This window comes from Phyllopteryx taeniolatus, chromosome 12 (assembly GCF_024500385.1).
Source record: "Phyllopteryx taeniolatus isolate TA_2022b chromosome 12, UOR_Ptae_1.2, whole genome shotgun sequence".
NCBI lineage: Eukaryota > Metazoa > Chordata > Actinopteri > Syngnathiformes > Syngnathidae > Phyllopteryx > Phyllopteryx taeniolatus.
The window spans coordinates 19,782,669-19,798,663 of NC_084513.1; the positions used below are offsets into that span (position 1 = coordinate 19,782,669).

At 45.9% G+C, this 15,995-nt stretch overlaps 1 protein-coding gene across 10 annotated transcripts in view; it reads left to right on the plus strand.

Annotated features, from left to right (window-relative positions):
• Positions 1-15,441, plus strand: part of bcl9 (BCL9 transcription coactivator) — a 43,983-nt gene extending 28,542 nt beyond the window's left edge. For 3 of the 10 annotated variants that reach the window (XR_009791265.1, XR_009791261.1, XR_009791264.1), the window contains exons 3-11: positions 1,773-2,232; positions 5,914-6,227; positions 7,542-7,649; positions 7,761-7,947; positions 8,315-8,411; positions 8,512-10,693; positions 11,753-12,025; positions 12,553-14,905; positions 15,007-15,441. Coding sequence is in view for 1 of the 10 variants with exons in the window: in XM_061793497.1 (XP_061649481.1) it covers positions 1,952-2,232; positions 5,914-6,227; positions 7,542-7,649; positions 7,761-7,947; positions 8,315-8,411; positions 8,512-10,693; positions 11,753-12,025; positions 12,553-13,592 (4,482 nt within the window). In the remaining 9 variants the exon portion in view is untranslated. Of the gene's footprint in view, positions 1-1,772; positions 2,233-5,913; positions 6,228-6,888; positions 6,964-7,541; positions 7,650-7,760; positions 7,948-8,314; positions 8,412-8,511; positions 10,694-11,752; positions 12,026-12,552; positions 14,915-15,006 lie in introns of those variants that run through there. The other 7 variants (XR_009791263.1, XR_009791262.1, XR_009791266.1 and 4 more) reach the window with 7 other exon arrangements.
• The last annotated feature ends 554 nt before the right edge of the window (positions 15,442-15,995 follow it).

Below are 15,995 nucleotides of genomic sequence, written 5' to 3' on the forward strand. Positions count from 1 at the left end.
GACAACATACAAGGTTTGTAAATCCAACATAAGACACTTGGATTTGAAATCTTCATCAGACTCTGTGAAACCCACAGCGGCAGGTAAGCTGTGTTAGCGTCACAGTTCAGCTCACCAATAGCTGATTGAACATTAGCTAAGCTTCATGGTAGTTTTGCGTTCAATTGAGAAAAGAATAAAGTGTTTGACAATACGGAAACTGGTTTGGAACCATTAAACACCGATCGTGAATGAGTTAGACTCAACGTACGTGTAGACTCTGCTGCTGATAAATGTTTACTCCCATATATATTTTGATATTTATAATCACAGTAACAGGGTTACATAGATTGGTAGCTGTAAACAGGGGGAAAAAACATTTATTAATATAAGTATACAGTATATTGTCGCTGTTGGGTGGAAGTAATTGCCATATTTTTGGAATTGTTAAACATTTTATAGTTTGTTCTCAAGCTATTCTCAACTCTTGAGATTGTTTAATAATTTGTAAAAATATCAGACCCTTGTGTCAATGTCCATGTATAGTACTGACATGCAAGTTTGAGATTGAAAACATTATAAAAAAAAGAGATATTGTATAAGCATGCACATTTGTGGCAATTTATGTTTAACTTGGCTACAAATGGTGGGTAGAGTGAATAATTCTGGGATTAATTATTGGGGTTATTTTTTCTGCTACACTGGTAGTTCTTGTTTTATATTGGGAAAAAAAAAATCCTAGGAAAACTTCATACTAGAAGTAATCCGTTATAGAGATGAACTGTCATCATAAAACTTTCAACTGTACAGGCAGTGTTTTTATTAACATTTTAATTAATCGTTACTGTTGTAAAAACAAGTTAACCATGTAAAATAATAAAACAACCACACAATTTAAAATAATGGTCTCGATGCATATGGTGATGCTGGATGAAAATACTGGCACCACCGGAGTCTTACTGCTTTGAATGCCAGTGCGCTTATGTTAGCTAACTTACTGTATGGTGTGCATTCCTTTTGTTCTTTTGTTGACATCTCAACACAATCTTAGTGGTCTAAAAAGCCAAAGAAACAGCTCAATTTTTAAAATTAATCCTAGGAAAGACCAGTATCAGATTGTGACTGTACGACCACCGCAAGCAAACATGGTTTCGCGGTTTTGCAATTACAGCTCCAAAATGTTTCAAAACAAATTTTTATACTATGTTTATTTTTAAATGTTTGTGTAAAATGTTTGTACATCGAACACGCTCCAGAGGTACATTAGCAAACATGAAAAGAAAATAAACAAATTGCCACATGACAAAAGTCGTCAGGCTCTATGACTACTCGCAGCAATCACGGGCAGGGGAGCGGTCTCGTCACTTTGCCAGCACTGACGACTCAAGGAAGAAAAAAAAACACCGGTCCGTACTTGTGATGTAAAGTTTTAGCCGTTTTGAAACAGACTTTTTTTTTTAAGACCAAGGTATACCTTGAAACTGGTAACCGATGCTGATGCTGACATTGACGTCTCGCATGATGATCTCCGCTGAATAACTGTTAAAAACACATGCCTAGAAGTAATCCTTCGCTTGCTGAGCCGAGGTACTGTGTAACATTATATATGACGGCCGGTCATGTTTTTTTCTTTCAACTTCAAATTTATATTTCTCTGTTGTGTTCTGAATTGTACATCAGGGAGATTCAACTTAAGAGGTTCAACACTGTGTGTTTAGTTTTGCTCAGACTATAGTCTCCCGTTCCATTTGTGCTAACAGCCTTTTTTTTTTTCTCCTTCTCTTTCTCTGCAGTGTGCCCGAGGGCCATTGAAAGCCCCCTTGAGGAGTTTCATAAATACACAGTGAACGAGAAAAGACTCCTGGACTATTGTTATTGTTTTTACCCGTTTTCTCTTTCGCACAAACACACCACACACATACATACAGGGGCGGGCGCACACACTCACACAGACAAGGAGACGTAAAGGAGAATGTTGGAGGTCCAAGAGGAGAGGCCAGCGGCGGCAGGTACAGCAGCGACACATTTCAGTAAGAAGGAGCGCGGCAAGAAGGAGCGAGAGGAGGCCAAGGACGGACGGGGGAACCTCAGCAACCTCGGGAATCCAGGCTCCAGGAACGTCCGTGCCAAGGCGCCGCTCGCACACGCGGGCAGTCCACACCAGCACCTCACTTCGCCCTGTTCTGTCGTACTGGTAACCCCATCAATGCACTCCAATAGGCTAAAGAACTCCCCATCCACCAACACACAAAGGTGAGTGGGGCCAGAGTCCATGTAGAAATGAATGATGTTGAGCATGTCTTTATAACCATGCATTTCTTTTTATGAAATTTAGCAAAGCATGTTTATCTGCTAAGTGAGTGGAGAGAATACGTGCAACGTATTTGACTGTTTTCAGACTGAAAATGTAAGAAAATATGGAGTTGGCCCCTTCATAGCTGTAAAAGCGTTCATTCTACAAGATTTTGTCTGTTAAAGTTTGCGTTCATTTATGCAGTGTAGTACATTAGTTAGGCGGGCAGCGCAAGTGGTTAGCACATCAGACTGGCAGTACTGAAGTCCTGGGTTTGAACCTCAGCTCTGGCCATCCCGTGTGGTGTTTGAATGTTCTCCTTGTGCGGGTTTTCTTCGGGTACTCCGGCTTCCTCCCACATTCCAAAAAACGTGTGTTAGGTTCATTGAACGCTAAATTGTCCTTAAGTGTGAATGTGAGGGTGAATGCTTGTCTATATGTGCTCTGCAATTGACTGCTGACCAGTCCAGGGTGTTCCTAATCGCTCACCCAAAGTCAGATGGATTAGACTCCAGCTCTCAGCAGTGACTCTGATGAGGACAAGCACTATAGAAAATGGATACATGGACCTTAGTGAGCTTTCACCGATTGGACCAGGAAAAGAAGGCCGGACTGTTTGTTCAAGTTCATTCCAAAAGTGTTTCCACACCAAACTCCTCCAAGCATGCCTTTATGGGCCTTGCTTTGTGCAATGGGCCACAGTCATGCCTGACTGTCACCACAATGTCGTAAAAACATCAAATTTCACAAAATGTCTGAAATCTCTTTCGCACAGAGCTTAAGATCAAACTTTTTTAAAACAAGGCCCAGCCAAGGGAGGTTTTTCCCACAACAATGTGTGTTTTCACACAACGATGCAACATCCCGCAATGAGATAATTTGATGACATGAGCACCAGAACCTGGCGTGACCTCTAAAATACTTGATGGACAGCGATAATTGCTTTCAACACAAAAGGCAAAGTGAGTGGCATGTGTTAAACCCGCAGTGCTGTCCCAGCATTGCGGGTGTCGTCCCGCCATTGGTGTGGCTCTGGTGCGGCCTACGGTGGTGTGTCGGTGCTTTTTATACAGAACAGCCATGTGGAAACAATTCCAGCTTTTATGGTACAACCTGGACTGGTCGCCAACCTATCATATGGCACATACAGACAGAGGACCATTCATATGGACAATTTAGATTTCAGTGAATTTAACATGCATGTTTTTGGAATATGGGGGGAATAACCGACAAAACCACGGTTAGAACATGCAAACTCCGCACAGGAAGGCCCGGGGGCGGATTTGAACCCCCAACCCTCCAAAGTCTGTGTCGGATGTGCTAACCACCACCTTAGCTCGTCATGTCAATCAAAAATTGGTTAGAAAAGATTCACCTTGTTTCCCTTTAATTGACACGAGGGCGTGAGAACATACTATTACATACAGTATCGAAAGTCTTCGCATCGAAAATATATAGCCCCTGGCATAAGGGTCTTCAACCCTTTTCACTGTTGGAGTTACTTTGACAAAATCAAAACAGTAGGTACTCTTGTGTGTTTTTATTATGATAGGTACATATGCATTCAAGGGTCACTTAGAATGTTTTTAATTGCAAAATGTGTAATTTGGGACATTTGTTGATCGTGGATGTTTTTCATGTTTTTGTCCCCATCTAAACACAGAAAAAAATGTTGCAGCTGCAAGTTAGTTTTTTGTAAAAAAAAAAAAAAAAAAAAAAGTTGTTTCATGGACAGGTGACTGATAATTTTTTGTTTTGTGTTTATTAAAAAAAAAAAAAAAAAAAAAAAGGTGGGATGGTTGTGATTGGTTATAGAAATACCAAAGGATTTAATGTGCATTATCTTTGACCAATTGGCGAGCGTCTCAGTATCAGATGACTTGGAGAGGAGTGCTGTAAATTGGAGTTATTAAGGTCAAGAAAAAAGACAGTTGTAAGCAATGAGTCAACAGGGTGTCTATTGTATTTTCTCTACATGTGTGCGTATGTCACACTGTATGATAGGCTGTGGTGAAACTGACTGAATTCATGTCCAACCTCTGCATGCCCCTGTGGCCTCAAGCAAAGGTCCTCATGTGTGATCTGGAGATGTCCTGGGTTCAGGGAGTGCATTGTCTTTGGAACTTTTCCCTGCAAACTCATGCATCAGTCTCTGGAAACAGCTGTCTGGACTGCCAAAACTCTCCCTGGCGCTCCCCTGCTTTTTTTTTTTTTTTTTTTTTTTTAATACTCTCAGCAGCCCTGTGTGTTTGTACATATACTAGTGAGCAAGGCTGTGGTTGTGCTTTTTGGACTTGTTGGCATTCGTTTCACACTGCTTGTAGCTTGTACGAGTGTGTACGAGGACGAGTAGGAGGGAGGGATTAGGGTGTGGCAAGTAAGTTCTCTGAAAGTTGGATTTGTCCTGCTCGACAAGACTGGGCTGCTTTCATAGAGAGCGAGTTAGTCCGCAGCAGTCCTTTCTACAGGGGCGATGTCTGCAATGTTGTACTCTTTCCATGGAGAGTTTTGGATGAGGTAGAACATAAGATTTCTAGTTCAGAAGCGAGATGTCCTATATAAAACCTACATTGAGTCCTCTACACATTAAATTTTTACCAAATTGGATCATGACTGGGTTACCTCAGGTGGAGTAGTGGTAATGATGTTTGTCTCACAGCTGAGGGGTCACGAGTTTGAATCTCTGCTCAGGCCATCCCTTGTGGAGTTTGCATTTTCTCTTCATGCTTGCTTGAGTTTTCTCAACGCTCTCCAGCTTCCTCCCACCAGTATTATTTTTTGACAGCAAATTTTATTTAGTCTTATTCAGTCTTTTGACTACATTTTTTTAATTTAGGTTTAGTCATCATTTTGTCATTTAGATTGTTTTAGGTTTAGTCTAGTTTTGGTTGACAGAATACCATAAGATTACAGTTGGACATTTAGTCAGCTAAAATAAAAAATGTGTCAAGGGTATATATTTATACTTTCCCTTCAATTTCTAAAAGTAATCATATTCACCTAGATCAGCAGTACGCAATTTGTGATAAAAGTCCCACCAGTCATATGCGGCCTCTCTTTAGTGGTACAGGAAGGAATCACTGAATTAAATGTGCATAATGTTTCAGTGGTTTAGAGCTTCTTCGTTTTTTTAATCCAGTAGAGTACATTTGTAAAATTAATATACCTGTAGCTGTTTCTTGCAGGCATTTACGTCTCATTTTTATTTGTTGACAAAAATGTGAAAACAGACAACCGAAGAAGGCATAAAATTGTTGGGTCAACTTCATCCCTCAATTCGGCATTTTTTCAGTGTTGGTGTTGATATGGACATAATGCAGAAAAACGCAAATCACGCTCTGCCCCTGTCCTCCCGCAAAAACGGCACATGAAGCAGAAGAAAAAACAACATGGGGAGTTAATCCTGTGATACTGATGGTACAAAGGAAGAAGCCTTGTGGCTTTGTGAGACTTTGGAGGTGTGTTTTACCTGAGAATTGTCAATTCTGAATTGTTTGACTGAAGGGATTTCCTTTCTTTTTTCCCGTTTTGTTGTTCATGCATAACTGAACTAAATATTTGGCTTAATGTAAAAAAAAAAACAAAAAAAATCCTGAATATTACTTTCACATTGTTTTTCTTTGTGTGTTCCTTTGCGTAAGCCCTAAACCTAAGACGGAGGCCATGGTACGCTCACCTCCCGTCATGTCCCCCTCCACTGCCTCCCAGATGGACTCTAAAATGCCCAATCAGGGTAAACCAGGGAGCGCTGGCAGCCAATCGCAGCCCTCGCCCTGTGATCCCAAGACTCTGGGTGCCAAAGGAGCACAAAGCGTGGCAGGGGGCATCGGGCTGAAGAATGGCCAGAGCTTGACCTCCGGCACCAGCTCCAAAGTGAAAGTGAAAAGGGAGCGAAGCACATCGGTGGAATCGTTCGAACAGCCGGAGAGCGGAACGCCCACGAGTGACGAGAAAGGTAAGGCATCTTATAACTGCCGCTTGATTCATGTTGACCAGGTTTCAGAGGCCAGTATTACTCAGAGGCCTTGTAAAGATTTGCTGTCAGCACCTATGATTTCATAGGGAGATTATGCCATCTTTCTTTGTAATGGTTTTAACTGCTCACCGCTGAAAGAACAGAACAAAATCTGCAATGCTTGAATGCTTTTTTTGTCTGTAACTCATGATGACCCCCAAGTCTAGTAGCTATAGGCATGATCTCTTTTTGGGGATGGACATAATAATAAATTAATCGATCTTGAAGTGAATTGTTGATTAATTGCATTCTTGAAGCAATTGCACTGCTTGGCCTTGCTGTTGACTGAGTTTCAACAAGTTTGGTGTCTAATGTAGAACAGTGTGACATTAGCTATTAGGAGTGTAGCTACATCCAGAGTAAATTAAAGGAAATGGAAATTAACGACGGAGAAATTGAATGCTCTTGAGTTGACTAAAGTATTGGAACCGGATTGTTTGTTAAACAACTTTTAGGGTCCACATATACAATATAAACAATTTAAGGTAATCAGTAGCATATAACGTTATCTGCGACCAAGCATTCTATTTGGACAAGTACATTTCTAGTTGGTCCTCACTTTACGAAAGTTCTTCGCTTTGTGCTTTACTGCCGTTTTGAGGTTACAAACGGCCGACAAGGAACTAGTTCACGCAGCGGCCTAAGAACATGTTGTCACATGGCACAAGAAGGCAAGGTCAGTTACAGCACTTTCTGTTTGTCATTTGATTGTTTTATATTTATTGCCTAAAATAGTTTTCCACACAAATATTTACCGACTAACTTTACTGCTGCATTAGCGTAGGTTAATGATGGACTACGTCACATGTACAAATTCGAGTTACGTTGCCGCCGTAGCAACGGAACTTCCCCTGTAATGTCCTTCGCTTGTTTCCGGTCTGTTTAGATTCTCAATCATCTACGTCTAGGTAATGTGCAAGAGTTGAATCGAGGCAACAGGACTCTTCTTGGTTGTTGAACCTACCTTTCAACAACCAAGAAATGGTGAATGGAGTGCACTTATATAGCACTTTAACTACACTATCACTGTGCCCAAAGCGCTTTGCTCACACATTGACACACATTTATACACTAATGGGCGGCTGTTGCCATGCAAGGCACTACCAGGCCCACTGGGAGCAAATCAGGGTTCAGTGTCTTGCCCAAGGACGCTTCGACAGCGGACAGTACTTATAGTATATACACATGCCTGCCTCTCATTGTAACTTACAGTGCCATGTGTAAGACCACTTTTGGTTTTGTGTGTTTGCGCAGACAGTAGCAGAGTGAAAAGGATGTGTGTGGCGGAGAGGAGGCAGCCTTACAGTGGAGCCGACTGGTGCTCCGGGGGAGAAAGTGACGAAGATGACAAAGGATTCTTCAGTAAGTGTGCTTCCGAGCATGTGTTAGTGGTCCAACCGTTGATCAATTCCACGCGTGACTGCACTGCAACACCTCCTAAAGCTGCGTTGTCTCGTCCTTGTCTTCCCGCAGACTGTAACTCCAGTGACGTGAAGCCGCCAGATTCTGTCACCCATTCTACCTCCAACGCTGGTCTCAGCCGCTCATCCACACCCTCCCACAATTTACTGGGAGGCCAGGGCTCCACGACGGAACCTGCGAGTGGCCAGAAACCAGGCTCCAAACTAGTCTATGTCTTCACCACAGAGATGGCTAACAAGTAAGGAAACTTGCAATAACACTATTCCTTCTCAGAAAGTGTGTGTTGGGGCATTAGTGGCGGGAACGAGAAATCGCTGTTGTGCTTCACTTTTTTGGTGCTGTGGAAAACAAGGAAGAGTTGAACAAGAGTGTTAACAATTATATCGATTAAACAGAAGCAAATGGAAATGAAAGCCTGACGCCAGTAAAGACCATGTATTTCACCACACTAACCTCTTTCCGAGGGTGTGCGTATAAAGTACTGTAGTTGCTGTTTTCTGATCTCGACATCGTGGTCACTGTCATATCTGCTGCCAATTGAATACAAATGATAAATGGTTGTTTCTGCTTGCTGATACTGTATCTGTTTTCCTTCTTGACTTCAGGGCAGCTGATGCAGTTTTGACTGGCCATACAGAAAACATCATCACCTTCCACATGAAAAACATCTCCAACGGCAAAGACAAAGCTCACCTCCTCCTGGTAAAGACTTGCTAATATTCACCTACATTTATCACAGATAAACATCTTCACCTCTCTAATCATGTTTTTGTTCTTTTTTCCCCACCTTATTTTATTAAAGAACAATGCCGCAAACACCCTCCGAAATGACTCCAAGCCTTCCCAGCAAACGCCGTCCCATGGCCTAGATCAGAGCCACCTGCCTGGATCCAAGCCGTCCTTAACGGGCATGGCAGAGCCAGCCCCGCCCCAGTCCACAAACCAGGGAAGCCAGTCTGGCATTCTTCCACAGGATGGCTCATCCACCCAAGGCATTGAATCAAAAAATCTTCCCAGCAGTAGCCCCAGCAACAACGCAGGCCCTAATGACCAGACACCCATGAGCCAACCTGAGGCAGGCCTCAACGCTCCCACAGCAGGTGACGTAGGGCAGGGCGTAGGCCCCGGGGGACCGGGCCTGACGCCTCAGCAACAGCAGCAACAGTTGGCTCAGGAGCTTTTAAATATGGAGGCCAATACAGAGGGTCTGTCCCAAGAACAGTTGGAGCATCGCCAGCGCTCACTGCAGACATTGCGAGACATCCAGCGCATGCTTTTCCCAGATGACCGCGACGCACCACCCCCTGGGCCTCCACAGTCCCACGGTGGGCCCCACGACGGAGGCCCTGACTGTCCTCCCCGGAGGTCTGAGCCAGGCCCTTTGCAGGCCATGATTGCACAATCTCAAAGCCTTGGACCACCAGGTGGGCCAGGAGGACCTCGCCCACAAGGGCCACCCTTTGGACCTCCTCACGGTCCCAGAGACATGCCCCCTTTTCCGCAGGATGAAATGGGTCCTCACATGGGAGGCCCGGGTGGCTGTGGAGACGGTGATCAAATGACCCCAGAACAGGTGGCGTGGTTGAAGTTACAGCAGGAGTTTTATGAGGAGAAGAGGAAGAAACAAGAAATGCAACACCGGCCACTTCCTCCAGACATGATGATGCACCCCCATGGTCCACGTGCCATGATACGAGGACCTCCACCGCCCTATCAGATGGGCCCAGGAGAGATGTGGGGAGGACCAAGTGGGCCACAAGACCCTTACCCAGAACGCATGGGCATGGGCCCTGGCCCTGGTCCAAGAGGCATTCCCCCTCATATGCAGAGGATGCCTGGCTTCTCAGGAATGATCAATCCTGAGATGGAGGGCCCCCCGCGGCCCGGAATGGGGTGGCCTGACGACATGCCACCTCGTATGGGAGATGCACGAGGGTTTCCTGGTGGTCCGGGGGCCATGTTTTCTGGCCCGGGTGGTCGAGGGGAGCGCTTCCCAAACCCTCAGTCAGTCCAAGAAGCAATGTTCCACCAAGGTATGGGCGGAGAGAAGGGCCTTCCCCCTGGTATGATGATGGACATGCAAAGGATGATGGGCCACGGCCACCAAAGAGGTGGAATGGAACCCGGTAATGGCATGGGTATGTTTCCAAGAATGCCTGGTGACGGTCCTATGAGTCCATCGTCAAGGCTCCAGGGAATGGGCGGTCGAGAAATGGGTCCCGAGTTCGGCATGGGGCCTGGTCCTGGGCCAGGACCTCACATGCACCCTTCCAAGCTACGAGATCCTCCAATGAACTTGAGTCCAGATGAGATAATGAGAATGAGAGGAGGCCCTCCCATGGAAAACATGGCTGCGCAGGGCAGGGCAATGCAAGGGCCGCCCTTCCCTGAGCAGCCGCAACCTGGAGATTTTCCTATGGGGCCTGGGCGACCTTTCCCAGGGGGTCCCGGAGGAATGAGAGGCCCACATGGAGAGCAACCGTTTGGCCCAGAACACAGAGCAACACCAACGGGAGGCAATGGTCGCATGAACCACCTCCCCCCCAATTCTGGCCCTCCACAGGGCCAAAGAGGGCGCAAGCCAGCAGATCTGAATGTTCAAGCAGGTGGGAGCAACTCTCCTAACGTCAACCCACTAAAGTCCCCACCTCTGAGGCAGGTGCAGTCACCTATGATGGGCTCGCCCTCCGGAAACCTCAAATCACCCCAGACACCATCCCAGCTAGCTGGCATGCTCACGGGTCCCACGGGCCCCCAGGCCCCTCCAGCACCCCCATCGTCTGCGCCAATGAAGTCACCGCACTCCATGATGGGATCGGCGGGAGCCTCCCCCGTTCACATGAGGTCTCCTTCTCTTCCTAACCCCTCGCCGGGATGGGCCTCCTCGCCGAAGCCGCCCATGCAGAGTCCTGGAGTGCCACAACAAGGTGGCAAGCCCCCCCTCAGTCTCACCTCACCAAACATGATGGGGAACATGGAGCAAGGTATAGTACACTTTTCCTAATGATTTTTGGTTTTCAAGAAAACCTCTGAATTTGGGCACTAGGATACAAACAATGACATCGTGCCAATACTATATATATATCCATATGTATATTTATAATAGAATATACAGTAGACCCCCCACGTGACACCCGCCGAGTCACCTTTTCGCGGATTTGTTTTCAAATTTTCTCATCGTTTTTATTTTTTTTATTTGGGGGAACTAACCCTAAAAACGCTTATTGGCGGGTTATCCCCGCTTATTCAAGAATTTTTGGGGTTTAAAAAAAGTCTATCCCCGCCCCCAAAATGCAATTATAATGAGCGTCAATTATTAGCGGATTTTCGCTATTCGCGGTCCGGCCTGGTCCAACTCCCTATCCCCCGCGTATGGCGGGGATCCATCCATCCCTTTTCTGAGCCGCTTCTTCTCACTAGGGTCGCGGACGTGCTGGAGCCTATCCCAGCTGTCATCGGGCAGGAGGCGGGGTACACCCTGAACTGGTTGCCAGCCAATCGCAGGGCACATACAAACAAACAACCAGTCGCACTCACAGTCACACCTACGGGCAATTTAGAGTCTCCAATTAATGCATGTTTTTGGGGATGTGGGAAGAAACCGGAGTGCCCCGGAGGAAACCCACCCAGGCACGGGGAGAACATGCAAATTCCACACAGGCGGGGCCGGGATTTGAACCCCGGTCCTCAGAACTGTGAGGCAGATGTGCTAACCAGTCGTCCGCCTAGCGGGGATCCATGATGAATTATTTTTTTTTTTGAACCCAGAGCTTTAATACCGTGAGGAAGACATACTTACCACTAGACTACTGTGCAGTTTACAGAAATTATCTATAAAATATAAGTTTCCAAGATATAATAAAATACACTATATGACTGATTCTGTTTCCAGACAATTATAAGTACACTGCCAATGTCACCCATTTGTATTTTGGGAATGCAGTCGCCTGGCTCCATCTTGTGGTGATACAGTTTACCACACATTGTCCCAAATGCCAGCAAATCTCAAAGTTTTATTCTGTTTTTGTACTCCCACCTCGCAGGTGGTAATGGCCCTGCCTCTGCCCCGCCTTCATCCGGCGCACCGTCCGGCCCCATGTCCCTCCCAGGCAACGTGCCGACGGGCAGCCCTTACACCATCCCGCCCGAGCCCACACTCTCCCAGAACCCGCTTTCCATCATGATGTCGCGCATGTCTAAGTTCGCCATGCCCAGTTCCACGCCGCTCTACCATGACGCCATCAAGACTGTCGCCAGCTCAGATGATGACTCGCCCCCGGCGCGCTCCCCTAACCTGCCTTCAGTCAACAACAATGGTAACGTTTCAGTAGAACAACAGCGTGTGTGTATGTATATCTATGTTGTGTGTGTGTGTATGTATGTATGTGTGTGTGTGTGTGTGTGTGTGTATATGTATATATATGTATATATATATATATATATATGTAATGTGTATATAGTCGCGTGACATTGCAGATTTTCACCTATTCTGGGTGGGTCTGGAATGTATCTGTCACGATAAATGGGGGGTTCACTGTATCCTGAAATAATTATAAGCTCATCTCAACTTAGTGTGTAAGTGCCATTACTTAAATGGCGACAGGTGAATCTGCAGTTTTATTATGTAAATTCTGCTATCTAGTGGAAGAGCGATTCATTGTTCTGCCTGTCACTATACGTCACTGGCATAAATAAAGATACATTCATAGTGAATAAATAGTTTTTGTACCAAGAAAGTAAACTTTCATAATTTCCTGATTATCTCTCACAGCACAGGAGAGTGTATTATTCTAATAGAAATAGATTTGTATTAAGTATCATATATTTTGTGTGTGTTCATAAGGTATGCCGATGAACCACCAAGGCAATCCCCGAATGATGGGCCCTGGTAACTCTGGACCCATGCCAGCCCTCAGCCCACTAGGTATGAACCCAATGGGATCCCAGCCCCTCTCACACGGAATGCCACCACAAATGCCCTCTCCTAATGCCCCTAACATGGGCCCTGGTATGATTCCTCACGGCATGATGATCCCCCCTAACCCACAAGACCCCGGGATGGCCAACCCACAAATGATGCCCCAGGGACGTCTGGGTTACCCCCACCGAAACCAGGGTTACCCGCTTACCCAGTCCCCGTCTCAGCAGGGCCCTTTCTCCCCGCACAACGGGCCCGGGCACCAAGGTTTCCCCGGTCATCCCATGGGCTTCCAGGTAGAAGGAGGGCCAATGGGAGGACGGATGGGGAACATGCCTCACGGGGGAGGGCCGGACGGAGGCATGTGCAAGCCAAACACCCCCGGCGGACCAGAGTTCAACAACATGCAAGGCGGGTTCAGCGAGGCGGACCTTCACGAGGTGATGCGGCCGGGAGCGTCCGGCATTCCCGAGTTCGACCTATCCAGGATTATCCCGTCGGAAAAACCCAGCCAGACTTTGTCCTACTTCCCTCGTGGCGGAGGAGACAACCCTGGAGGCAAACCGCCGCACCCCTCCGGCTTCCCCATGCAGGCCATGATGAGCGACGGCCCTCCGAGAATGGGAATGCCCATGCAGGGGATGGGTGGGATGCCGGGGGTGCCCGGTGGGGGGATGGGCCCCCAAGACATGCCAATAGGCAACCCTGGCCAAAACCCCATGCGCCCCCCGGGGTTCATGGGCCAAGGCATGATGGGCCACCAACCCCGGATGATGTCCCCGGGTGGTCCCGGGGGAATGATGCAGGGGCGGCAAATGGCCCACCCCGGACCGGTTGGCTCCCCTAACATGATGATGTCACTGCAGGGCATGGGCGGCCCCCCGCAGCAGACAATGATGATGGGGGGGCAGATGAGGCCGCGTGACATGGACATGGGCTTCAGTCCGGGCCCTGGAATGTTCTAATCGGGGAAACTTTGTATCCAGAATGTTCTGGGACTTTGGGGTCTTTGTACGTGGGAGGCGCTAAGTGAGGAAGTATTATCCAAACAAAGTGGATGTACCCCGGAATCAACTGAACGGAGACGCCCTGTCACGTCACGCTCGTGGACTGCGGGGACTTTTTCCCAATGGAAGTGGGAGTACTTTTTGCCACAAGAACAATTTGGACTTACGAACTTCAGAATGTATGGAATTGTTGTGCAAAGTTTTTGTGTTTTTTGGGGACTTATCATGAGGAGTTGGACATCAAAGATGACAGTATATGTTAGCTTTCTTTTCCTCTTCCCCGAATTAAGAACAAAACAAAAAAATAATGGATGCGGTATGGAACAGGATCGAACAGGAACAGGATCGAGAAGAATTAGTGCTTTGTGAGGTCTTGGGTGGAATTACACGTTGTCTCCATTGTTTTTGACTGTTTCTGTACAGTATATATGTGAGCGTGTGTGGTATGAGCGTGTGTGTGTATAGGCATTCTATCAGTGACCTCTCGACTCCTCTTACCCGACTTTACTTGGGGGGCCGGGGGGGAGCGCCCCCCCCATCCCCTTAAAAACATACTGTACTGTTTACCATTGGTGGGCTATTCGAATATTAGTCTATTTTAATTTCCTTTGTTAACTCCAGTGTATAACAAACCAAACTATGACCTCATTAAGATAATAGTATTATTAAAAAAAAGAAAAAAAAAAAAAAAGACAAAAAGCACAAACATGGACTGTCTGCCGGAAGCGTCTTCTTTTTCTTTTTAACCACATGAAGTGTGTGGGGGGTGGGGGTCTTTGCAGCACACAATTAACACATGATTACAAGTTGTGCTCCAAAACTTCCAGGACTTCTTTAGCCAGCGTGAATCCTATTGCTAATACCCAGATGTGCTATGTGTGTTCTTGTTCCTGTTTTTACTTTTGTTTTTTTTGGGGGGGCGGGGGGGGGGTTGTTGTTTTTTGACTCTTGTTGACTCTGGGTAAATCATTCCCACAGCAATAATCCCTCCCCCCTCCCTCCAAGGGTCCTCAGAGTGGAGTGGGCTTGATGCCGAATCGAGGTATGTCAGGTAACATAGAAATAGAGTTAGCTAGATCTGGTGTAACGATATCAAAAGCGAGGCCGCGAGCGAGACGCCAATGTAAACGCGCACTGCTTTTTACCATCCAGTTGACTTCCTCTCTCTTTTTCTCTGTTGTATAAGCTTGTCATGTGTTTCTCCGTTGGCTTTGGTGCAAATAGTCTACCAGGGCTGTGGTGATGGACTACAAATAAAAGATATTGTTTTGGTATATAAATTTTGTCCGTTGCGTGTACGTGTGGATGGACAGTATGTTGTGGCTCTTGGCTACTCGCCAATGGTATTAACCCCCCCTTTTTTTTTTTTTAGGATACCGGTGACGGCAAAGAGTGATGATAGGCATAGAACAGAAAATGGAAATTACAGCGACATAGGAAAGCATCTGGCTGCTCAGCACAATATGACCAGTCGGTAGGTGATGCTTTATTGATCCCGTAGGACCAGAAGCAGGTATAAACTTAAATATACAGGGTGATTGAAACGTAACTCCCTATTTTAAAATACTTATAATTTATTCATGTTATAATATTTTTCTCCATTTTTTTGTGTATGTTCCATGATTAAAGGAGCAAGTCTATTCTACCAAACCAACGACTTTGGAAGAACTTGAAGGGCGAGTACGAGAAGTTATGTCTTCCATCCCACAAGAGTTCCTTGTGAAATCAGTTAATGTGGTTCCCAGGCAGCTTGAGAAACTGGTGGCTAATGCTGTCGCCCATATCAAATAAAACTCCATGCAATACACTTTCTTCTCATGTTCATTTCTTGTAAAAATTATATTTCATAAATAAATTACAAGTACTTAAAAATAGGGAGGTACTTTTCAATCACCCGTATATAATTTTATTACATTTGTTTTTCCCCCCGCCATATTTTGCTTCCTTCCCACAGATTTGTTTTATATTTTTTATTTATTTGCTTCCTTACCTTTTTTGCCTTCTGTGTTCGCACCTCCCCTCTTTCGTCTCTGACCTTTCCTGCCTTGTTACCCTCAGACTTTGGAGATTTCACTGTGTGACAAGGTTTATTCTTATTGCTCATCGGGTGTCCATTTTGACCCAAAGTGACCAAATGTGGCCCTTTGCCCAATACCTGTTACCTGGGAGTACAGAGCCTGACTGTTCTGTACTCCCATTTGGCAGGTGTTCAACTTCCCGTAACCGACAAAGTTCTTTTGAGACTCAACAAGTACTAGTGCTCTCCATTTTGCCTCCATTGCTTCAAGATGGTCATTCATTCATTTTATATAATTGATTATGTGGTGTAATACTAACACTGGAATCTAATACTAAAAAGTA